This window comes from Phyllobates terribilis, unplaced genomic scaffold, assembly GCF_046119375.1.
Source record: "Phyllobates terribilis strain yellow unplaced genomic scaffold, ASM4611937v1 Scaffold_5__5_contigs__length_657084704, whole genome shotgun sequence".
Lineage (NCBI taxonomy): Eukaryota > Metazoa > Chordata > Amphibia > Anura > Dendrobatidae > Phyllobates > Phyllobates terribilis.
The window spans coordinates 129,107,713-129,133,464 of NW_027362765.1; the positions used below are offsets into that span (position 1 = coordinate 129,107,713).

At 42.8% G+C, this 25,752-nt stretch overlaps 1 protein-coding gene across 2 annotated transcripts in view; it reads right to left on the reverse strand.

Annotated features, from left to right (window-relative positions):
* Positions 1-17,010: 17,010 nt before the first annotated feature.
* OSBPL2 (oxysterol binding protein like 2) overlaps positions 17,011-25,752 on the reverse strand; it is a 104,441-nt gene continuing 95,699 nt past the window's right edge. For both annotated transcript variants that reach the window (XM_073682993.1, XM_073682994.1), the window contains exon 14: positions 17,011-24,464. In XM_073682993.1, coding sequence (XP_073539094.1) covers positions 24,362-24,464 — 103 coding nt within the window. In that variant the 3' untranslated portion in view covers positions 17,011-24,361. The remainder of the gene's footprint in view (positions 24,465-25,752) is intronic.

Genomic DNA, 25,752 nt, shown 5'->3' on the forward strand with positions numbered 1-25,752 from the left:
AAGCAACATATGTACAGTAGTGTTCAAAATAATAGCAGTCCAATATGACTAACCAGATTAATCACTGTTTTTGGTATAAATTATATTACCACATGTCAAACAATTTACCAGTTGGTGCAGTAGATTCTAAGAAAACCAACAGACTCAGCATTCATGTTTGAATAATTAATTGAAAGGGGGGGGGGGGGTGTTCAAAATAATAGCAGTGTGGAGTTCAATTAGTGAGGTCAATCATTCTGGGAAGAAACAGGTGTGAATCAGTTGGCCCTTATATAAGGGTGAAGCCAGCACATGTTGTACATGCATTTTTCCTTGAAAGCCTGGGAAATACGGGTCGTTCGAGACATTGTTCAGAAGAACAGCGTACTTTGATTAAAAAGTTGATTGGAGAGGGTAAAACTTGTAAAGAAATGCAGACAATGCTAGGCTGTTCAGCTAAAATGATCTCCAATGCTTTAACATGGAAAGCAAAACCAGAGAGACATGGAAGACTACCATTCGAATGGATCGAAGAATAGCCAGAATGGCAAAGGCTCAGACAATGATCAACTCCAGGATGATCAAAGACAGTCTCAAGTTACCTGTGAGTACTGTGACAGAAGCAAAAAAAAGAAGAAAGATACAATGTAATATGGAAATGCACACCTATGAGTCAATATGTTAAATCAAAAAATTCCAAAATTTATTAATGTGCACTGACACAAACATGCTAAAAACCAATTAAACACAGAAACCATACAGAAAGACCATGTCCACAAATAACCACCATATATCTAGTCTGCATTTCAAGTTCTTTGCTCGCACACTGGATTTGTATAGTTATATATGTGTTATATGAGCCATTATATAGGTGCTATACTGAGGTTAAATATTTTCTCCAGGGACGTCTGGTTTTGAGTTCTATATCTTTATTATACTATATACCTACATGTTTCTGCCTATATGATCCATTTTGGTCAACCAAACTGCAGTATTTGATATATGGTGGTTATTTGTAACATGTTCTTATGGGAGAGTGTACCTAGCAATTGATCTATGTCATTATCTGTACCTTCAGGTTATTGATTACTTGTGGACATGGTCTTTCTGTATGGTTTCTGTTTTTAATTGGTTTTAGCATGTTTGTGTCAGTGCACATTAATACATTTTGGAATTTTTTGATTTAACACTATTGACTCATAGGTGTGCATTTCCATATTACATTGTCTCTTTCTTTTTCTTTTTTGCTTCAGATTATCTTGTCAATGTAGGTATTTTGCACCCGGTCATTTTTTGCCCTATGATTGGCACTGGTGCACCCCCATTTACATATATCTATCACTGTGACAGTTAGAAGACGCCTGTGTGAAGCTAAACTCTTAGCAAGAAGTCCCCACAAAGCCCCACTGTTAAAAAAAGACATGTACTGAAGCGGATACAATTTGCAAAAGGACACATCAACTGGCCTAAAGAGAAATGGAGAAACATTTTGTGGACTGATGAAAGTAAAATTGTTCTTTTTGGGTCCAAGAGCCGCAGACAGTTTGTCAGATGACCCCCAAACTCTGCATTCAAGCCACAGTACACTCTGAAGACAGTGAAGCATGGTGGTGCAAGCATCATGATATGGGCATGTTTCTCTTACTATGGTACCAGACCTATTTACCGCATACCAGGGATCATGGATTAGTTTGCATATATTAAAATACTTGAAGAGGTCATGTTGCCTTACGCTGAAGAGGATATGCCCTTGAAATGGGTGTTTCAACAAGACAACGACCCTAAACACACCAGCAAAATCTTGGTTCCAGTCCAACAAAATTGAGGTTCTAGAGTGGCCAGCCCAATCCCCGGACCTTAATCCAATCGAATACTTGTGGGGTGACATCAAAAATGCCGTTTCTGAGGCAGAGCCAACAAATGCCAAAAAGATTGTGGGATGTAGTCAAAGCATCCTGGGCTGGAATAACAGTTGACAGGTGCCAGAAGTTGGTTGACTCTATGCAACATAGATGTGAAGCAGTTCTAAAAAACTGTTGGTATACTACTAAATATTAGGTTAGTGACTCACAGGAATGCTAAAAAGTACATATTGTGAGTTTGTAAAGACAAATGCAGACACTGCTATTTTTTTGAACAGTCCAATGTTCATTTTTTTGTTATTTTCTGTAAAGTAGTTAAAAATTATACACATTTCTCTTCTTGTTTTGAATTAGAAAATAGTGTGCAATGTTCCCAATGCATGGAAATAAAAACTAGTATAAAGATTTTGTGCTTAACTCATGTTTTTGAACACACTGCTATTATTTTAAACACTACTATATACATAGACAAACTGTGCACATAATGACCCTTCATATTACCTAGATACACGTTCCTCACAAAACAATGGCGGGAAAGAAGCATTAGAGGAAAATTAAATTTGTAGTGAAGCGCTGACATAATGAATGTAGCCTCGAGTTTGAGGAAATACTCATAAATTTCAGGTGATGAGGTGCCGGAATGTCGCTGCTGATCACAACTTATTTAAAAATATATTGCAGCTTGAAGAGAAAAGTACGAAAAGCTTTGATGACTCCGTCTAGAGGGCAGGAGATGCATGCAAGCCTCCAGATGTTGGGGCAGATTTATACAAGTGGGCGACTTGTACCTTATGTATTAAAATTTTGGAGACGTCTTAAAACACATTATCAGCTGCAGCCCCCCACTTGGTGACTGAGGTTTACCTTTCTCCAGCTCGTCTGTATATATTACTAGAAGTGTTTTGATATCACTTTTTAGTGTGTGTTTTTGGGGATTTGATATTTGTCGTAGAGAAAAATTAAAATCCATAAAGACACCTTCGGAGAGGGGACATATCACCCTCACATTGAACATATGGGAATAATTATAACTAAGGAAGTGTGAAACTAATAATGACTGGGGAAGCGAGAAAGAATGGACACTTCAACCGAAATTGAAGTAGGGATCTCATGCAGTGACCAGGTAATTACAAAAGATTTGCTCTGAGAGCCAGACACTGAGCTTGGAATTCGTTTATTCAGAGGCGGAGAAGTACACTTCCAAGGTATGAGCTTCCTCTGATTGAAGCACAGATCGCAGACTTTTTGGAGCCAGTGGTCTGTGATGAATATTGAGCTTTGCATCAATCTGATATTTATGGGAGATATATTTTCGGCGTCATAGTGAAGGAATGAACATAATGCATTCACTCATATCACCGTAACGCCAGTCTAACCCCTCCAACCTACAGGTGCATCTCACTAAATTTTTCTATGGCATTAAGGTCTGGAGACTGGCTAGGCCACTCCATGACCTTACTGTGCTTATTTTTGAGCTGCTCCTTTGTTGCATTGGCTGTATGTTTTGGGTCATTGTCTTGCTGGAAGACCCAGCCACGACCCATCTTCAATGCTCTTACTGAGGGAAGGAGGTTGTTGGCCAAAATCTCACAATACATGACCCCATCCATCTTCCCTTCATGTCGGTGCAGTCGTCATGTCCCCTTTGCAGAAAAGCACCCCCAAAGTATAATGTTTCCCCCACCATGCTTCACGGTTGGCACAATGTTCTTAGGTTGTACTCATCCTTCTTCCTCCAAACACGGCGAGTTGAGTTAATGCCAAAGAGCTCAATTTTTGCCTCATCTGACCACCACACCTTCTCCCAATAACACACAGAATCATCTAGGTGTTCATTGGCAAACTTCAGATGGGCCTGCACATGTGCCTTCTTGAGCAGGGGGACCTTTCGGGCACTGCAGGATTTTAAACCTTTAAGGCGTAGTGTGTTACCAATGGTTTTCTTGGTGACTGTGGTCCCAGCTGCCTTGACATCATTAACAAGTTCCCCCTGTGTAGTTTTAGGCTGATCTTTCACCTTCCTCATGATCATGATCAAGGAAGAGGTGAGATTTTGCATGGTGCCCATGATTGATGTCGACAGTCATTTTGTATTTCTTCTATTTTCTTACTATTGCACCAACAGTTGTCTCCTTCTCACCCAGCGTATTTTTTGGATATTTTATCTCTCAATGTTAAAATTAACCTACCCTTAAAATTATAGACTGTTCATGTCTTTGTCAGTGGGCAAACTTACACAAACAGTAAGGGAACAAATAATTATTTCCCCCCACTGTATATATTACATGACAAACTGGTGGCAGTGGTGGGATCCAGGTGATCGCCCTTTTGTTTTCCAGGACAAATTGGTGACAGTGGTGGGATCTGCGCAACCCACCCCCCCTCCCCACCTGTTATTGTTGACAATATTCTTTACAGTGAATTACTTAGAAGTGTTTTCATATTTGAAAGGAGTCAGTCAGCACAGAATGACTCTTCAAGCCAAGTACAGGTGCTCCGTGCACTCAATGTATTCAAACATTTAAGTGCACCTTCCCACCTACTTGTTTTCCTTCTATCTCTGCTCTCTGGGTTTATGAAACCAGAGCTGTTAAAGAAGGGTGGGAGGGGGCGGGAGATAGAGGGAAAACAAGCAGGTGGGAAGATGCACTTAAATGTTTGGCTACACCAAGGGTGCACTGAGCGCCTGTGCTTGGTTTGAACAGTCTTTTTGTGCTGAAAATCTCTTTAAGGCTACGTGTCACACCAGGTGTGGGAAAGACTTAGTGCAACACAGAGGGAAAAGGGAAAGGGAGGCCAGACACTAGGGAAAGAGGGAAGTGGAGACCTCCTAGTCTGGTCTAGCGTCACCCTGTCTCCCCTATATTGCATCCTCAGTAATCGCCGTACTCGTGCCTCGCCCTACTCTCCCTGGCGTATGGCTACGGCTAGGGATGGAACGAGATGAGCACTAGTCAACCTCCACTAAACTCTATAGACAACAAGGGTGGACAAAACAGGGGAAATGGCTTAACTTTAGATCAACTCCAAATAAGCACACGGCCTCAAGCTCCAGAGAGGATGAAGTAGTGCTCCTGCTAAGCTTCAAAAGTAGAAATGGATATAGCCAGCAACTCCCTCTCAGACACATCAGGTATATATACACCCAGGCAGAGAGACAATTCGCAAGAGAGAGGTAGCCGCTCGGTCCTAAAGACAGCCTCTTATCTAAGAGGCTGTCTGCAATGCCAAACGTAGAGATCTCCTGCAATCCACTGCAGGGCGACTGTCTGTCACTTCTGACACACCCGTGACAGTACTTCCCCCTCTACAAGTGGTCTCCAGACACTCAGGACCAGGTTTCTCAGGAAAAGAGGTGTGGAATGAGCGACCCAACCTGGCAGAGTTCACCTCTGACTCTGAAACTCACATCCTCTCCTCTGGACTATAGCCTTTCCAGTGCACCAAGAATTGTAGAGAATGATGTTGGAGACGAGAATCTACAATCCTCGAAATCTGGAACTCCAGATTACCATCAACCATTACTGGGGGCGGTGGTAGAGGTGATGGCTGAAGAGATTCCGCATACCTTTTGAGTAAGGACCTGTGGAACACATTGTAGACCTTAAGAGCCTGAGGAAGTTCAAGACGAAACGCTAATGGGTTAATGACGGCGGTTATTTTATAGGGACCAATAAACCTAGGTCGCAGCTTCCAAGAAGGAACTTTCAATCTTATATTCCTGGTAGACAACCACAAAAAGTCATTCACATTCAGGTCCGGACCTGGCAAGCGTTTTCTGTCAGACATACGTTTATACCTGTCTCCCATGGTCTTTAAATTACACAGACCACCCTGCCATACTGAGGAGAGCGACGAAGCAAACCGTTCCTCCTCAGGAACTCCTGAAGCTCCTCCCCCACTGAAGGTACCAAACTGTGGATGATAACCGTATGCACCAAAGAACGGTGACCTGCCAGTGGATTCTTGACGATGATTATTGATGGCAAATTCTGCCAGCAGTAAGTAGGATGCCCAATCCTCCTGATTTTCGGAGACGAAACACCCGAGTTATGTCTCCAAGTTCTGATTACCATAAGTTGTGGATGCAAGAAAGTGCCAATGATTCCGCGCTCCTCCGGGTCAAAAGAAGGGATGCAATACCCAGTGCTTGGTTAAGAGTCCATTTATTTATAAGCTAAAATCAGACGCGTTTCGTGGATATCCTGTCCACTTCATCAGTGCATAGCTTGTGTCAGGTATAGCAGTGGACATATACACTGGTCAAAAAAATAAAGGGAACACTTAAACAACAGAATATAACTCCAAGTAAATGAAACTTGGAGGCCTGGATTTGGAGTCACCCCCAAAATTAAAGTGGAAAAACACACTACAGGCTGATCCAACCATGATGTAATGTCCTTAAAACAAGTCAAAATAAGGCTCAGTATTGTGTGTGGCCTCCACGTGCCTGTATGACCTCCCTACAACGCCTGGGCATGCTCCTGATGAGGTTGCGGATGGTCTCCTGTGGGATCTCCTCCCAGACCTGGACTAAAGCATCCGCCAACTCCTGGACAGTTTGTGGTGCAATGGGACATTGGTGGATGGAGCGAGACATGATGTCCCAGATATGCTCAATCGGATTCAGGGGTCTGAGGATCTCATCTCGGTACCTAATGGCAGTCAGGATACCTCTGGCGAGGATGTTGCAGGCAGCAGATCGCTCTTCACGGCGTCTCCAGACTCTGTCACGTCTGTCACATGTGCTCAGTGTGAACCTGCTTTCATCTGTGAAGAGCACAGGGCCCCAGTGGCGACTTTGCCAATCCTGGTGTTCTGTGGCAAATGCCAAGCGTCCTGCACGGTGTTGGGCTGTGAGCACAACCCCCATCTGTGGATGTTGGGCCCTCATACCACCCTCATGGAGTCGGTTTCTAACCATTTATGCAGACACATGCACATTTGTGGCCTGCTGGAGGTCATTTTGCAGGGCTCTGGCAGTGCTCCTCCTGTTCCTCCTTGCACAAAGGCAGAAGTAGCGGTCCTGCTGCTGGGTTGTTGCCCTCCTACGGCCCCCTCCACTTCTCCTGGTGTACTGGCCTGTCTCCTGGTAGGACCTCCAGCCTCTGGACACTACGCTGACAGACACAGCAAACCTTCTTGCCACAGCTCGCATTGATGTGCCATCCTGGATGAGCAGCACTATCTGAGCAACTTCTGTGGGTTATAGAGTCCGTCTCATGCTACCACGAGTGAGAAAGCACAACCAACATTCAAAAGTGACCAAAACATCAGCCAGAAAGCATTGGTACTGAGATGTGGTCTGTGGTCTCCACCTGCAGAACCACTCCTTTATTGAGTGTGTCTTGATAATTGCCAATAATTTCCATCTATTGTCTATTCCATTTGCACAACAGCATGTGAAATTGATTGTCAATCAGTGTTGCTTCCTAAAGGCCCCGTCACACTTAGCGATGCTACAGCGATCCCGACAACGATACGACCTGTCAGGGATCGTTGCTGCGTCGCTATGTGATCGCTGGTGAGCTGTCAAACAGGCAGGCTCACCAGCGATCAGGGGAGCAGCGACATCGTGGAAAGAATCTTTCCACAATGTCCCGCTCCTGGTTACCAGCCTGCTGAAGCAGGAGCAGGCTGGTAACCATGATAAACAGCGGGTTACTAGGGGCACACGCGCACATAGTAACCCGCTGTTTATCATGGTTACGAGCCTGCTACGGTGAGCGGGAGGTTACCGCTCACCGTAGCAGAGTGGTAACCATGATAAACAGCGGGTTACTAAGTGCGCGTGTGCCCCTAGTAACCCGCTGTTTATCATGGTTACGAGCCTGCTACGGTGAGCGGGAGGTTACCGCTCACTGTAGCAGAGTGGTAACCATGATAAACAGCGGGTTACTAAGTGCGCGTGTGCCCCTAGTAACCCGCTGTTTATCATGGTTACCAGCCTGATCGCTGGTCCCACTGGTCACACACAGCAATGTGTGCTGACCAGCGGGAGGGCAAAGACCAAAAAATGGTCCAGGACATTCTGCAGCGATCAGCAACCTCACAGCAGGGGCCTGATCGCTGCAAAGTGTCACACATAGCGACATCGCTGGTGAGGTCGCTGTTGCGTCACCAAAACCTTGACTCAGCAGCGATCTCGCTATGTGAGACGGGGGCTTAAGTGGACAGTTTGATTTCACAGAAGTTTGATTTTCTTGGAGTTATATTTTGTTGTTTAAGTGTTCCCTTTACTTTTTTGAGCAGTATATATATACATACATACATACATATATATACATATACATACACGCACACACTATATATATATATATATATATATATATATATATATATATACATACACACATACACATACAGTACAGACCAAAAGTTTGGACACACCTTCTCATTTAAAGATTTTTCTGTATTTTCATGACTATGAAAATTGTAGTCACACTGAGGCCGTCAAAACTATGAATTAACACATGTGGAATTATATACTGAACAAAAATGTGTGAAACAACTGAAAATATGTCTTATATTCTAGGTTCTTCAAAGTAGCCACCTTTTGCTTTGATGACTGCTTTGCACACTCTTGGCATTCTCTTGATGAGCTTCAAGAGGTAGTCACTGGAAATGGTCTTCCAACAATCTTGAAGGAGTTCCCAGAGATGCTTAGCACTTGTTGGCCCTTTTGCCTTCACTCTGCGGTCCAGCTCACCCCAAACCATCTCGATTGGGTTCAGGTCTGGTGACTGTGGAGGCCAGGTCATCTGGCGTAGCACCCCATCACTCTCCTTCTTGGTCAAATAGCCCTTACACAGCCTGGAGGTGTGTTTGGGGTCATTGTCCTGTTGAAAAATAAATGATGGTCCAACTAAACGCAAACCGGATGGAATAGCATGCCTCTGCAAGATGCTGTGGTAGCCATGCTGGTTCAGTATGCCTTCAATTTTGAATAAATCCCCAACAGTGTCACTAGCAAAGCACCCACACAGCATCACACCTCCTCCTCCATGCTTCACGGTGGGAACCAGGCATGTAGAGTCCATCCGTTCACCTTTTCTGCATCGCACAAAGACTTGGTGGTTGGAACCAAAGATCTCAAATTTGGACTCATCAGACCAAAGTACAGATTTCCACTGGTCTAATGTCCATTCCTTGTGTTCTTTAACCCAAACAAGTCTCTTCTGCTTGTTGCCTGTCCTTAGCAGTGGTTTCCTAGCAGCTATTTTACCATGAAGGCCTGCTGCACAAAGTCTCCTCTTAACAGTTGTTGAAGAGATGTGTCTGCTGCTAGAACTCTGTGTGGCATTGACCTGGTCTCTAATCTGAGCTGCTGTTAACCTGCGATTTCTGAGGCTGGTGACTCGGATAAACTTATCCTCAGAAGCAGAGGTGACTCTTGGTCTTCCTTTCCTGGGGCGGTCCTCATGTGAGCCAGTTTCTTTGTAGCGCTTGATGGTTTTTGCAACTGCACTTGGGGACACTTTCAAAGTTTTCCCAATTTTTCGGACTGACCTTCATTTCTTAAAGTAATGATGGCCACTCGTTTTTCTTTACTTAGAATTTGTATTATGGCAAGAAAAAAGCAGCTAATAGTCTATTCAGTAGGACTATCAGCTGTGTATCCACCAGACTTCTGCACAACACAACTGATGGTCCCAACCCCATTTATAAGGCAAGAAATCCCACTTATTAAACCTGACAGGGCACACCTGTGAAGTGAAAACCATTTCCGGTGACAAACTCTTGAAGCTCATCAAGAGAATGCCAAGAGTGTGCAAAGCAGTCATCAAAGCAAAAGGTGGCTACTTTGAAGAACCTAGAATATAAGACATATTTTCAGTTGTTTCACACTTTTTTGTTAAGTATATAATTCCACATGTGTTAATTCATAGTTTTGATGCATTCAGTGTGAATGTACAATTTTCAAAGTCATGAAAATACAGAAAAATCTTTAAATGAGAAGGTGTGTCCAAACTTTTGGTTTGTACTGTACATGCATATATATACACTGTTCCAAATTATTATGCAAATAATATTTTCTCAGATTTTCCCAAATTACCTATATGAATTGCAGTCATTGTAATTTTCCAGTCAAATAACTATTAGAGTACAATTGAAAGGTTTTTGTACAAACTGCCTATGATAACAGTATATTTTTAAAAAAATAAAAAACTCAAACTGCACTCAAAATGCATGTTCCAAATTATTATGCACAGCAGAGTTTTCAACCTTTTCATTTTAATAAAGAACAAAAAAATGGTCATTTTTGAAATTATAAGCATTAGCAGGTTATTACAAACTGAAATCAAACAGTTTTCAGCTCAAAACTTTATTCTGGATGATGTTACATTTGCACATAGGACCCCTTGTTCGAAAGGAGCTTCTGAACTCTCTCGTCCATTGAATTTGTCAGGTTTTGGATGGTTTCTGCTTCAATTGTTTTGCATGAGGACAGAATACCCTCCCAGAGCTGTTGCTTAGATGTGAACTGCCTCCCGCCATCATAGACACTCCTTTTGATGATGCTCCAGAGGTTCTCAATGGGGTTGAGGTCAGGGGAGCATGGGTGCCACACCATAAGTTTGTCCCCTTTTATGCCCATAGCAGCCAGAGATGTAGATGTGTTATGTGCAGCATGAGACGGGGCATTATATATATATATAAATATATACAGTGGTGGCCAAAAGTATTGGCACCCCTGCAATTCTGTCAGATAATACCCAGTTTCTTCCTGAAAATGATTGCAATCACAATTTCTTTGGTATTATCTTCTTCATTTAATTTGCTTGCAAGGAAAAAACACAAAAGAGAATGAAGCAAAAATCAAATCATTGATCATTTCACACAAAACTCCAAAAATGGGCCAGACAAAAGTATTGGCACCCTCAGCCTAATACTTGGTTGCACAACCTTTAGCCAAAATAACTGCGAACAACCGCTTCCGGTAACCATCAATGAGTTTCTTACAATGCTCTGCTGGAATTGTAGACCATTCTTCTTTGGCAAACTGCTCCAGGTCCCTGATATTTGAAGGGTGCCTTCTCCAAACTGCCATTTTGAGATCTCTCCACAGGTGTTCTATGGGATTCAGGTCTGGACTCATTGCTGGCCACCTTAGAAGTCTCCAGTGCTTTCTCTCAAACCATTTTATAGTGCTTTTGGAAGTGTGTTTTGGGTCATTGTCCTGCTGGAAGACCCATGACCTCTGAGGGAGACCCAGCTTTCTCACACTGGGCCCTACATTATGCTGCAAAATTTGTTGGTAGTCTTCAGACTTCATAATGCCATGCACACGGTCAAGCAGTCCAGTGCCAGAGGCAGCAAAGCAACCCCAAAACATCAGGGAACCTCCGCCATGTTTGACTGTAGGGACTGTGTTCTTTTCTTTGAATGCCTCTTTTTTTGTCCTGTACACTCTATGTTGATGCTTTTTCTCAAAAAGCTCTACTTTTGTCTCATCTGACCAGAGAACATTCTTCCAAAACGTTTTAGGCTCTCTCAGGTAAGTTTTGGCAAACTCCAGCCTGGCTTTTTTATGTCTCGGGGTAAGAAGTGGGGTCTTCCTGGGTATCCTACCATACAGTCCCTTTTCATTCAGACGCTGACGGATAGTACGGGTTGACACTGTTGTACCCTCGGACTGCAGGGCAGCTTGAACTTGTTTGGATGTTAGTCGAGGTTCTTTATCCACCATCCACACAATCTTGCGTTGAAATCTCTCGTCAATTTTTCTTTTCCGTCCACATCTAGGGAGGTTAGCCACAGTGCCATGGGCTTTAAACTTCTTGATGACACTGTGCACGGAAGACACAGGAACATTCAGGTCTTTGGAGATGGACTTGTAGCCTTGAGATTGCTCATGCTTCCTCACAATTTGGTTTCTCAAGTCCTCAGACAGTTCTTTGGTCTTCTTTCTTTTCTCCATGCTCAATGTGGTACACACAAGGACACAGGACAGAGGTTGAGTCAACTTTAATCCATGTTAACTGGCTGCAAGTGTGATTTAGTTATTGCCAACACCTGTTAGGTGGCACAGGTAAGTTACAGGTGCTGTTAATTACACGAATTAGAGAAGCATCACATGATTTTTCAAACAGTGCCAATACTTTTGTCCACCCCCTTTTTTAGGTTTGGTGTGGAATTATATCCAATTTGGCTTTAGGACAATTCTTTTTGTGTTTTTTCATTGAAGACAAAATAAATGAAGATAATAATACCAAAGAATTTGTGATTGCAATCATTTTCAGGAAGAAACTGAGTATTATCTGACAGAATTGCAGGGGTGCCAATACTTTTGGCCACCACTGTACATACATATACATACACACATATACACATACAGTTATATGAAAAAGTTTGGGCACCCCTATTAATCTTAAGCTTAATGTTTTATAAAAATTGGTGTTTGTTTTATATCGGGGCAGGGTTCTCATGGTCACCACCACCAGGGAAGCTCCAGGACAAAGCATCAGCCTTGACGTTTTGACCTCTGGACGAAAAGTGACAACAAAATTGAACCTAGTAAAAAACAGGGACCATCTGGCTTGCCTAGGGTTGAGACGTTTAGCTTACTGGAGATATTACTGACCATAAGAACCTGTCATAACAGTAATAGAATGGATAGCCCCCTCCAACCAATGTCGCCATTCCTTGAACGCCAAAAGTTCCCTATTACCCACGTCATAATTTCTTTCAGCCGAAGACAATTTTTTAGAAAAGAAGGCGCATGGACACCATTTACCAGGGGATGAACCCTGAGAAAACACAGACCCAACCTAGACATCCGAAGCATCGACCTCCACAATAAAGGGTTGAGAAACATCGGGTTGACTGACTATAGGTGCCATGGCAAAATGATTCTTTAAGGAAGAAAAAGCCTGGAGGGAAGCATCCGACCCCTTCTTCATCATGTCAGTAAGGGGTTTCACTATAACAGAGTAATTTTGGATGAATTTCCTGTAAAAATTAGCAAAGCCCAGAAAACGTTGTAGAGCTTTCAGGTTCTCGGGATGTTCCCAGTCAAGAACTGCACACATCTTCTCCGGGTTCATCCGAAAACCTGAAGATGACAAGTACCCCAAAAACTGCACCTCCTGAACAGCGAAAACACATTTGTCTAGTTTGGCATAAATTTTGTTATCCCTTAATATCTGGAGCACCTGCTTAACATGCCCCTGATGAGTCTCAAAATGGGGTGAATAAACAAAAATATCGTCCAGATAGACCACCACAAACCTCCCCACCAAATCATGGACAATGCCATTTATGAAATGCTGGAATACCGCAGGTGCATTGGTCAAACCAAAAGGCATAACCAGACTCTCGAAATGTCCTTCCGAGGTATTGAACGCCGTCTTTCATTCGTCCCCTTCTCTAATTCTAACCAGATTGTAGACTCCCCTTAAATCCAACATGGAGAATACCTTAGCTCCTACAACCTCGCTGAACAAATCAGGAATCAGAGGAAGAGGGTATGGATCACAGATGCTAATTTGATTTAATTACCGGAAATCTAAACAGGGACGTAGGCAACCATCTTTTTTCTTTACAAAGAAGAACCCTGCCGCCACGGGCGAAGATGAGGGTCTGATATGTCCCTTCTCCAGACTTTCCACAATGAATTCCTTCATGGCTTGTCTCTCAGGGCCAGAAAGATTATACAGTCTGGACTTCGTTAGTTTAGCTCCGGGGGTCAGGTTAATAGGACAGTCATAAGCACGATGAGGAGGCAAATCCTGACACCCCCTCTCAGAAAAAACGTCCTCAAAACCAGACAGAAAAGCAGGTAATATTTCCGTAGAGACAGTAGCAAGGGAAATATCTAAACAGTTCTCATGGCAGTAATCTCCCCGGTTTGCTAATCCACCATTGGATTATGTTTAACAAACCAATGTATACCCAAGGCAATCGGTGTGGGAAGATTGTCCAGGACATAGCAAGGGATTATTTCACAATGAAATGACCCCACCCTCAGTTTTACATTATGTACAATCTGAGAATGCTTTCTGTGCAAGTGGCACCAAGTCAATGGCAAAGATGGGGATAGATTCAGTTAAAGCACAGCAAGCAAGACCATGAGTTTTCACAAACTCAGCATCAACCATGCTGACTCAGGCTCCACTGTCAACAAACACAGAAATTTTTTCGGTTTTGCTCTAGCACCATCTCTGCTGTCAGGACAAAGCGGGAACTGCAGTTTGGCCACAAATGCACCCCTTGTTTATCCAACTCCAGACTACCGAGAGTTAATAGAGTCTCCTTTTGTTTAGGAATTGAAGGACAGGTCCCAACAAAGTGCCCCCTTTTCCCACAAAAAAAACAAACGCCTTTTTTCTTGCAAATCACCGGGGAGATGTATGATGTAGAGACACCCCCTAACTGCATGGGTTCCTTCACCTCCCCCAGTACTGGTTCACCCCCAGACCGCTCCCCTGCCAGAGGTACACAACCCTGGCAAGAAAGCCCCGGAGAAGGAAGTCGCACCCATCTATCCCAAAGGAGTCTATTAAGACGTGTGGCCAAAGACATGGCAGCCTCCAAGGACTGAGGAGTTTCATATACAGCCAAGGCATCTTTCAACCTTTCAGTAAGCCCCTCACAAAATTGACTTCTAAGGGCTGAGTCATTCCATTTGGAATCCGTTGCCCATCTACGGAATTCCGAACTGTACGTTTCCACTGACCGATTCCCCTGCTGAAGGCGATGTAGCCTAGACTCAGCCAAGGCGACTCAGTCATGGTCATCATAAGGGCCAGAGCTCCGAAAAACCCCTCCACAGATTGGAGACAGAGTCCTGCAGTAACGAAAACGCCCATGACTGAGGATCGCCCTGCAATAGAGAGATCACAATACCAACCTATTGCTCCTCATTACCGGAGGAGTAAGGACAAAGTTTAAAATACAATTTGCATGCCTCCTTAAATACAAAAAAATTATCCCTACCTCCTGAAAACCTGTCTGGGAGGGCAACCTTGGGTTCACGCTGGACAGGCCTACCTGTAGAGACCCCCATATTGGCGACCTGTAACCGCTGATGCTGCTGTACCTCACTATGGAGGTCATTCACCTCCAGAGACAGCCTGTGCAGCCGCTCTGCAAGCTCTGCAACTGAACCCATACCCAAAGGAGAAAGGAAAAAAAAAAAAGGTGCACACCCAAAAAGACACAAAGAAAAAAAAACAACCAAAATGTCAATCCCCCCCCCCCCCCCCTTTTTTTTTTTTAAAAGTGCTCAGCCGGCTATAAGTGTGTGGGAAGGACTTAGTGCAACACAGAGGGAAAAGGGAAAGGGACGCCAGACACTAGGGAAAGGGGGAAGTGGAGACCTCCTAGTCTGGTATAGCGTCACCCTGTCTACCTTAAAGTCCCTATATTGTCCCTCAGTAATCGCTACATGCGTGCCTCGCCCTACTCTCCCTGGTGTATGGCTACGGCTAGGGATGGAAGGAGATGAGCACTAGTCAACCTCCACCAAACTCTATAGACAACAAGGGTGGACCAAACAGGGGAAATGGCTTAGCTTTAGATGAACTCCAAATAAGCACACGGCCTCAAGCTCCAGAGAGGACGAGATACTGCTCCTGCTAAGCTTCACAAGTAGAAATGGATATAGCCAGCGACTCCCTCTCAGACACACCAGGTATATATACACACCAGGCCAGAGAGCTAATTAGTAAGAGAGAGGTAGCCGCTCGGTCCTAAAGACAGCCTCTTATCTAAGGAGCGGTCTGCAATGCCAAATGTAGAGATCTCCCGCAACCCACTGCAGGGCGACTTTCTCATCTCTGACACACCCGTGACACTGCGGCCCCACTATCAGTAGTTGGTCAGTATTTTTTCTCAGGAGTGGAAGCCAAAACCAGGTGAGGAACAATCAGAGAAAAGGCATAATAGAAACAAGTCACCAATTCTACATTTATGACCCACTCCTGTTTTGGATCCCACTCCTGAGAAAAAATACTGACCGAATACTGACCAAATACTGATAGTGGGGCCGCAGCCTTATTCTGATCCTGAACTTGGCCATTTCTGACTACGCTCCCGCTTTTCCATCTCCACTGCATCAGTGCTACTTTGCAGCCAATCAGTGAATATTTCCTTGGAACCTCAATCTGCAGTAATGTCCGTACCTGCTTACATGGGTTGTGGGTGAAAACCAGAGGATTTGTTCATTTCCATACCCGTCCAGATGGTGTCAATAGGATTGTGGCTTAAAGAATTTACATTTCCATACAAGACCTTAAAATATTATTGTTTTCGAAGTATAAACAGCATGTAGAAAACTCCCTTTGATACGAGGGTCCAACTGTTTGGAACCCACCAATTACAAAATCAGGTGTCCATTTTGTATGAATGGAGCCGTAGTGTGCATGAGTGGCTATGGTAGTTTATGGCCCCGATTCATCAATGCTTTTACACCAGAATACAGGCATAAAAAAATTAGAAAAGTCACAAAATGATTGCGCTATGCAAGGCTCGAACAAAGTGGCATAGCTGGAATGGTGCATGGTGACCCCCTGCTCATCAAATTCATGACGAGCGGCAACGTTCCTTACTCCACAAATCTTACTCCAGTCCCTGACTGAAGTAAGATTTGTGGCAAGACACACGCCACTTTGTGCTTTGCCTGTTTCATTAAGAGGCACCTCGCACTCCACCCCACCCCCTAATCAAACTGGCAGAAAAAAAGCCAGACTTGATTAATTCTGGCCCATGTCTAGTCAACTTCTATGGGAGCAGAGATCACACAGTACCACTCTCAAGGATGTGAATGGAGCAGTTCTATGTAGGTGCAGGACCCCAGTCTTGTGATTGATAGTGGTCCTAGCAGGCAGATCCCTACCAATCATCGCCGTGGTTAGGTGATAAATATTTTTTATGGGATAACCTCTTTTACACGGCAGCAAAGTGCGGTTCACTAGTGACATTTCACAGAGTTGAACATAATTTTTCAAGTTGCATTAACAATAGTGCAGGCTTCAGAGCTGAAATCTCCGAGCACTTCCTGCTTATTCAGTGTTATCAGAGCCTCTTCCCTGGCGATTTGACTGTGTGAATTCACCTGGCAAACGCACCAAAATGCCTTTGTGTAAGGTAACCGGGCACAATATGGGCAATGACTGGACACAGCTGTTATTGCGAGGCACAATAAATGAGATGCAAATGCCAATCGTTCCACAAAGCCTTGTTTATTGTGATGTGTTGTATACAGGAACAGGTAGTGCGTCGCCCAGAGAGGGAACGCCGCACCGTACCTGATGGGTGATCACCAGGGATGAGATGGTACAATAAACACCGGCAGATGATCTACAGCTTTATTTCATCTCTGTGCTAAAATACAAAAAGACAAATATAACAAAACCTACAAGAAAACAAACCTACAGAACCTGTTGGGCCACCCAGAATTCATTTGTGTTCTCTGTTCACATCCAAAGCTGCACTTGGAATATTGCAGGAACCGCTGAGCATGCCCAGTGCTGCTGACCCGCCAAGAAAGATTAATGAAGAGATTAAGTAGGGGGGAGAAAGTAAGATTGTGCAGCAGTAGTAATCCTACTAAAGCCTGGGCGTCTAAGGGGGCCCCAACATATTACCAGTAGTGATGAGTGCAAGTGCTCGTTACTTGAGTTTGCCTAGGGTGCTCGGGTATGCACAGAGTATTGCGGGTGCTCGAGTGACATGTTCGAGACAACCACAAAACATGCGGGGATTGCCCGTGTTTGTCAGGCAATCCGCACATGTTTTGTGGCTAGCAGCAGCTGGGACTCGAGCACCCGCGATACTTGATGCATACCCGAGCACCCTCGGCAAACTCCAGTAACGAGCACTTGCGCTCATCACTAATTACCAGTATTATAAGTCAGTAGATAGGGGTCTTATTACAAAGTTAAGTCACTTTAGATGTATCATGCTATAATTTAGAAGGGGTATGTCCAGGCCTCTGGGGCCCAATGGCGACATGCTAAGACATGCGAGTTTTCCAGAATAGCCGTCAACTCAGAAATACCAGTCCTGCATCCCTACAGCTGTCAGAAAGTGAGAACTCCGTGTCCGAGCATGTTGAGAGTTGTAGTTTTAAAGAACCCCAAGTTAATGATCGCTGGAATATTTTACGTTTCAGGCTGTTTTTGAGACTTTTGCATATATTAACGATGCTGAGAAACAAAGTGTCACCATTTTGCCCCCCAGAGCATCTGCTCCCCCAAACTCACCCCCTGGAGTAAGCAACAGATGACAATATTTTGCCCAAATATCTGGCAGCATCTCGCTCCATTGTGAAGTGAGGCACCTGATGCCATCAGCCGAGGGATGTGTATCTTGAGCTTATAACCAACGTCTGCTCACGCTTTTGGCAGCGACGTCGTCGTTCCTGACAATGGCGCCATTTCTTGGCAGCGAGTTATACAGCAGCATGACCGGCAGTAGCTCAGCCCCGCTCCGAGTGCCGACATATTTCTGCTGTTTGTGCATTAGGAAGCGGACACAATGCATCTCCACAATAATTATACATCCCAACTATCGTATAGCTTATAACTCAATAAATAACCTTAATTATTTAAAAACAAGTCTTTTTTATTTTTGGGAATGTTGGGTGGTAATCAACATGGCTACAATTAAAATATCCCACTATGGGATTAACCCAGCTTGTTCGGCATATAAGCCTAGTTAAGGCCATTATAGCCGAGATGGGTTTTCGTAGTGCTTATAAAACATAAATGAAAGCTCTATAAACAGCACGGATCAGCCACGCTCGGCCATGACCGGCGCCTGGACGGAGCTAATAAATGTTACCTTGAGAGCGCAGTCAGACGGCCTTATTAGGATCGCATCGCAATCCTCGGACTGGCTGTCGGCTATCCTCACCGGAGTAGGACAGCTGCATAGAAATACATGCCATCTCACTCAGGTGAGGAGAGCAGACGATGAGTCAGAGGATTGCGATGCAGTCCCCGCTTGAGTAATATGGCCGTCTGACTGCGCCCTTAGGATAGGTTCACATAAGTGTATCAAAAAACGTTGAGTTTCATCCAGAAAACTCGGACAATTTTTTTCACACTTGTCATCCGTGGACAATCAGTTTTTTTTTACAGCAACCACTATTAATCATTTACAATTTACTACGTTACACAATTGGAATGTATCTGTAAAAAAATCAAAGGCTACACTGTCTCTCCGTATGGCATCCAATCTTTTTTTTTGCGCACCCATAGACTTGAATGGGCGAGTCTCATCCGGTTTATGGAAGAAACTAGTGCATGCTGCCATTTTTTCATACGCGAATTCGGATAGTGGAAAAAAAAAAAAGGAAAAATAAATTGCTCAACTTCACTGCCCCATTGAATAACATTGGTCTGAGTGCTGTGCATAAATCCGTCTGTGAATAAATTCTAATCATCAAGGAAAATCCGAATATACTATATCCCACAGCTGTAACTATCACTGTGGGACCTCTGCAGCAAATACGTTCTTTGAGATAGGAGTTCACTTTTTTGGACTTTGTGTTGGTGAGAAGCTTTCTCTGACATTTAAAAGCTTTAAAGGGAATCTGTCAGCAGGTTTTTTTCCCCTCATCTGAGAGCAGCATAATGTAGAGAAAGAGACCCTGATTCTGGCGATGTATCACTTAGTTTACTGGGTGCTGTAGTTGTGATACAATCAAGAGTTTTTCCTGCTGTATATTTAGCAGAGCTCAGAAAGCTTACCCTGTCCACACCACAGCTTTTGAGTACATTATATACTGACAGTAAGCTGCTTATTGTTGGGGGAAGGTTGGAGAGAGCAGCTGGTCCTGCAGTGATAAAATCACTATATCCTGCTGATAAAACACTTATTGTATTGAAACTACAGCACACAGTCTAATAAGTGACACATCACTGAAATTAGTGTCTCAGCCCCTACACCAGGCTGCTCTCAGATTACATAGCAATAATCTGCTGATAGATTCCCTTTATAAGGGGTTTGATCATTTTGGACATTCCCATTTTATTAAAAGGATCCTCTGGGGTTGGCTGCTTTGTTAAAAATGTAGTTAAATGGGTGCACCGCTCTCCTTAAATTATCACTTACAACTCCACTGCAGTAACACCACACATGAAGTATTACCTACCTCTGTAGACTATCTACTAGGTACATTTCTGCATTGTACTCGAGGTCAGGTTGCATAGAAATTACTTCACTACATATGGTGGTCACCCAGACAGGAAGTTAAGTGGTGACAGGCAAATTCAGTCTGCTGTACAGTAGACTGCCTCTCCTACTACAGTTGCGGATATCTTAAGATGATAAAAACAAGAAATAATCGAGCTTCAGGCTATACATCTTAATTCCGGAGTAGGTTCTTATACAATTTAATATACAAATCACAGCCACAAAACAAGTTACACGGTCATTAAATGAGGTTTGGACAGGGATAAGATGGCGGTACATCATAATCACAATGATTTTTTAATAAACCCATTTTAGACACAATATTATTCAACCATGTTGATCCCTCCCCATCCCTCTCTTTTTTTGCTATAAAACCCCCCCCACTGTAATTAAACCCATTGGCTTTACATTAAATATTGCTTTGTGATATATCTGTACTCTATATATAAACATATACGCATATAGGTATGTATGTATAGTCACACACATACAAGTATATACCTTTATGCACAATCTTCTCTCATATATATATATATATATATATATATATATATATATATATATATATATATATATATATCTATATAGATATATATATATATATATAGATATATATATATATATATATATAGATATATAATTATCACACACGCGCACGGACACCGGTGCTAACATAGTGGTTGTGATGTACATTGAACATTGCTGGCTGCACGGCCTATGTACATATGTGTATGCAATCCTCAGCTAAACTGGGGTCAAATATACACGACACCATCCAGATCTGGCATTGCTGCCCTATTTAGTGTCACACAGTCAAACTCAAACACAACCAAAGAGAAAAGAATTTAATAATCTAATATGGCTGTTCTGAAGAATAAGCTTTTCTAGAATCCTTGACCTGAAGAACTAGGCAGATTTACCATTCAAAAGTTTAGGAAAGTTAGGTGCCAAACTTTGCCCCAGAGATGGCTGGATAGTAAGAGGTGACTCCATGATATATAGACAGTTGCTCTTTAAGTCATGAGTTAATAAAACGTCATTATTAGTCACAGTTTGTAAGATTCCCAGGACCCATCTGGGCATTTGGCATTAAGAAAATGGCCAAAAAAAGGCCAGTGTTCAGCACTGGGTACATTATTGGTTCTTACCTCTGCTCACCTGAATTAAAGAGAAACGGTCATCAGGTTTTTGCGACCTCATCTGAGAGCAGCACAATGTCGGGGCAGAGACCACAGATTCCAACAATGTGTCACTTATTTTAGTGGGTGCAGCAGGTGTGATAAAATCTCAAATCTCTCTGCTGCAGATGTAGCAGTGCTCTGAATGCTGAGCCCTGTATAACCCCGCTCACACCTCCGATGGGCAGCTTGCTGTGTACAATGTATATTGACAAAAAGCTGCTAATCAGTGGTGGGAGAAGGGTTACACACAGGAGGACTGGGAGGTAGGAGACACCTAGTCCTGTAGTGATAATCTCCTGCTAATTTTATTAAAACTACAACACCCAGAGTAGGAAGTGACACATCACTGGAATCAGGGTCTCTTCCCCTACATTGTGCTGCTCTTACTTTACCTACTAAAAACCTACTGCTAGATTCCCTTTAACAGGGTTAAAGTGTGGCATGAGACCATTGTTTTTGTTTCAGATTTTGTTTTCTGGGCTGCATGGGTAGGAGCCTCATAATCAATGGCATTTTCTGGGCATGACCACTATAAGCATTGGATAGTGTTTGGAACACAGGTTGCTTTCTGCCTCAGTCCTTATGTGTCTGGGTTCCATGGACATAGATTTCTTATGCATGGATGTGAAGGACGTTGTTTTTTTTCTTTTTTTCTCTGCATTGGTAACACCGGTATGGGGTTATGGTTCCTATATAGGCCGTATGGGGCATTGTCCCTATGAGTAGTGATTATATTCTCATGCATCTGCTGTATGAGAAGTGGCCTGGGCAACAACTAGTGCCCTTACTGCTCACTGGGTGCACCGTGTGCCCAGCTTCACTGGCCATCAGCAGCATATTAATGGCAAAAACTACAGCTAAAAACCCAATGTATGGCTCTGGTTGTCGTTGGGCAATAGGAAATTCACTGATAAATAGCACATGGAACAATGATGGAGCAAAGCCGGCCGAGTCCATCAATATTGAAGTAATTTCAGACACACTGTGAACCAATAGGCTCCTAGTGAAATCTCACAAATACTAACCCTTACCAAGATGACTGTTTATTAATGCATAAAATCTTCCATGTTTCCATGTCAGGTGAAAAAGAGACTTAAAATATGTCCACCAAAGTTTTCATGTAGAATTCATCTACGTAAAAAGTCATTGTGTACATACATTACTTATCCTACACAGATCATGAGTTACATCTTGTATTATACTTCAGAGCTGCACTCATTATTCTGCTGGTGGAGTCACTATGTACAGGATCAGTATCAGTAAAAGATTAAGTAAAGTAATGTATGTAAGTACACAGTGACGCCACCCATAAAATAGTGAGTTCAGCTCTTGAGTATTCCCCAGCAGAATAGTGAGTGCCGCTCTGGGGTATCATACAGGATGTAACTCAGGATCAGTACAGGATGAGTAATGTAATGTATGTACACAGTGACTCCACCAGCAGAATAGTGAGTGCAGCTCTGGGTATAATACAAGATGTAACTCAGGATCAGTACAGGATAAGTAATGTAATGTATGTACACAGTGACTGCACCAGCAGAATAGTGAGTGTAGCTCTGGAGTATAATACAGGATGTAACTCAGGATCAGTACAGGATAAGTAATGTAATGTATGTACACAGTGACTGCACCAGCAGAATAGTGAGTGCAGCTCTGGAGTATAGTACAAGATGTAACTCAGGATCAGTACAGGATAAGTAATGTAATGTATGTACACAGTGACTGCACCAGCAGAATAGTGAGTGCAGCTCTGGAGTATAATACAGGATGTAACTCAGGATCAGTACAGGATAAGTAATGTATGTACACAGTGACCCCACCAGCAGAATAGTGAGTGCAGCTCTGAAGTTTTATACAGGATAAAATTCAGGATCTGAATTGGGTATGTAATGTAGGTACATAAAAACTCCACCTGCAGAATAGTGAATGCTGCTCTGTAATAAAATATAGGATCAGAAGAGGGTAAGTATTATAATATCTGTATATAGAAACTCTACCAAAATAGTGAATGCAGCTCTGGATATACCTCTGCATCATTGCAGGATACATAATCTATGTGCATAGTGACTCTGGAAGCAAAAATTGAGTGCAGCTCTGGGTTATAATGTAGATTGTATCTAAAAATAATTTATATGAAGCTCAAAAGGTGGACATTTAAATGTGGATACTTTAAAAACAATTTTACATCTTCCCATTAAACAGGTCCATTCACAGTAATAAGTACTGACATACATAAAAAGTGAGTGTGCTTATGCCCATGCAGGCGGTAAGGGGGTGCGGTGCAGAGATGAGGTGTCAGCAAGAGCGGACCATAACGCGGGTAATAATGACTGATATGCATGGACTGTCGGAGTGAGTGTGCATGATTATGTCAATGCAGGTGGAGACCGAAAACGCCAGAGGCCTCACACCCAGACATAAGAGATCACTATGGCCTGAAATTGTATAAATGAGGAGAGAGATCCTATAATTAAAATTAGGACAATATTTCCAAAAATGATGCCTGTGATCAGAAGGGCGCTACAAAATTCTAAACAATCACAAAAAACAAAATTGTACAATTTGAAACAGTGCCCTTACACAACCCATAGGTGGCGCTGAGCTAGTCAAGTCAATCCCAGTTTAAATCTTTTATATTGATACCTGGAATAGCGCAGCTTGCAGGCTGTGGGAGGGTACTGCACTATATCGTCCCTTGTCCTAAAATCATTAATTCCCAGAAAGGTCTTGGAGGTGAACGCTTTCTTCACGGCTTGTGGATCCAGTCACCAATTAGGAGAACAGTCATTGAGTTAATACAGAGGCATTACCTACGACCGGCCAGTGTTGCGGTGACTGACACATGCTCACTAGTGACTAGTCATTTTAAGATTTTGGAAGCAAACGATCCTCCGCGCTGTTTGATACAAGCGTAATCTCTGTGTGTCTGTATACGCCTATGTAACTCGCATATACAAACTAACACAAAATCAGCTTTTATTTTTGGCAACCAAAGTCGATAAATAATTAATTCCCTGATTGCTGAACAATATAGTTTCCTAAAAAGAAAGAAAAAAAAAAGGAAAAAAGGTGCTTATATATAAATATATATACACCCAGCTCCGCAGAGACACAGTTAGCGAGCCTCGGCTCCGGTGCAAAAGTTGATATGATGCCTAGATCTGATGTAAAACAAGAAGTCCAGGGAGAGGGCGATCAATAAACGTCAGGGCAGTCCGTAAAGCTTCTATCAAAGTATCCTCCAGTATACAGCCAGTCAGAAGTCTTAGTGTGCGGGTTAGTCCCTTGTGTAAACCACCTGGAAGAGAAAAGACAGAGGTGAAGCCTTCAGCCGCAGTGAATATGGCAATGATCATTACACAGAGGAAAACATGAGGGTAAAGGCCCCGTACACATTACAGCAAAGACAACCAAAGCCATCAACTGCGGCACACTGGGAGACTATGCTGTATGTATGGGGGGCTTTCTACTCTACCCCACCGATGATGGTGGGACAGAGAGGAATTGGGCACATTGAATTTCAAAGGCTGACTCCCTCCCCCCCACTATAAACATATGTACGCTCGACACACACACACATATATATTATATATGTGTGTTCATTCAGCTGAGCGTTAATAGGTTTACAGTGGGGGGAGGGAAGTCAGCTGTTGTGTATGTATATATGTTTATATACATACACACTCAAATGTATATATACACACACACATATACACTAATATATACGTGTGTATGTATATACATATACACAAACACACGCATATATATATCACTGTATGTGTGTATATATACATTTGTGTATGTATATAAACATATATACACACACACGCACGATATAGATATATATATATATATATATATATATATATATATATATATATATATATATATATATATATATATATATATATATATATATATATATATATATATATATATATATCCACACACATCCGCACATTAGCATACATATGTATATACACACACACACACACTAGGTGCAGCTACTGAAGCTATTAAAGGTTTATGGGCACCTTAAAGATTGTCAAGATAACGAGATGCCTTCAATTATGTTAATGTGAAGTTGAAGGAAAGAGATGTAAAGAATGAAACTAGAGACGGGAGAATTACAGGATCATTTGATCATGACAGGAGGTTAAGAAAGAATAAGATAAAGACAGGGAAGAAAATCAGATAGAAGCAGAAAAGAGAATGAATGATGGCAGCGGTACATGAGGGACTGAGATAAAAAGCAACATTACATGAGCATTACAGAGAAAAGACTGAAATGGGGGAAGAGAGAAAGGAGTTACATAGCTGGAAAGAGGAATGGGAAACAATGAAGGGGGGAAAAGGAGGGGGAGGCAAAAGACAGGAAAATAAAGGAGAGATTGGAGGGAGGGGGATACTAAGAAGTAAAAGAAAAAGCAAGAGAAAGGAAGGCAGGGGAGAGAAGAAAGGAAAGAAAGAGTAGGAGAGACAGACAAAGCCTGGAAGTCAGGAGAGCAAGAGACAGAAAAAGCAAGAAAATGGGGGGGGAGAGAAAGAAGTTAGGAAAACAAACAGGAAAAGAAAAGGGAAAAGAG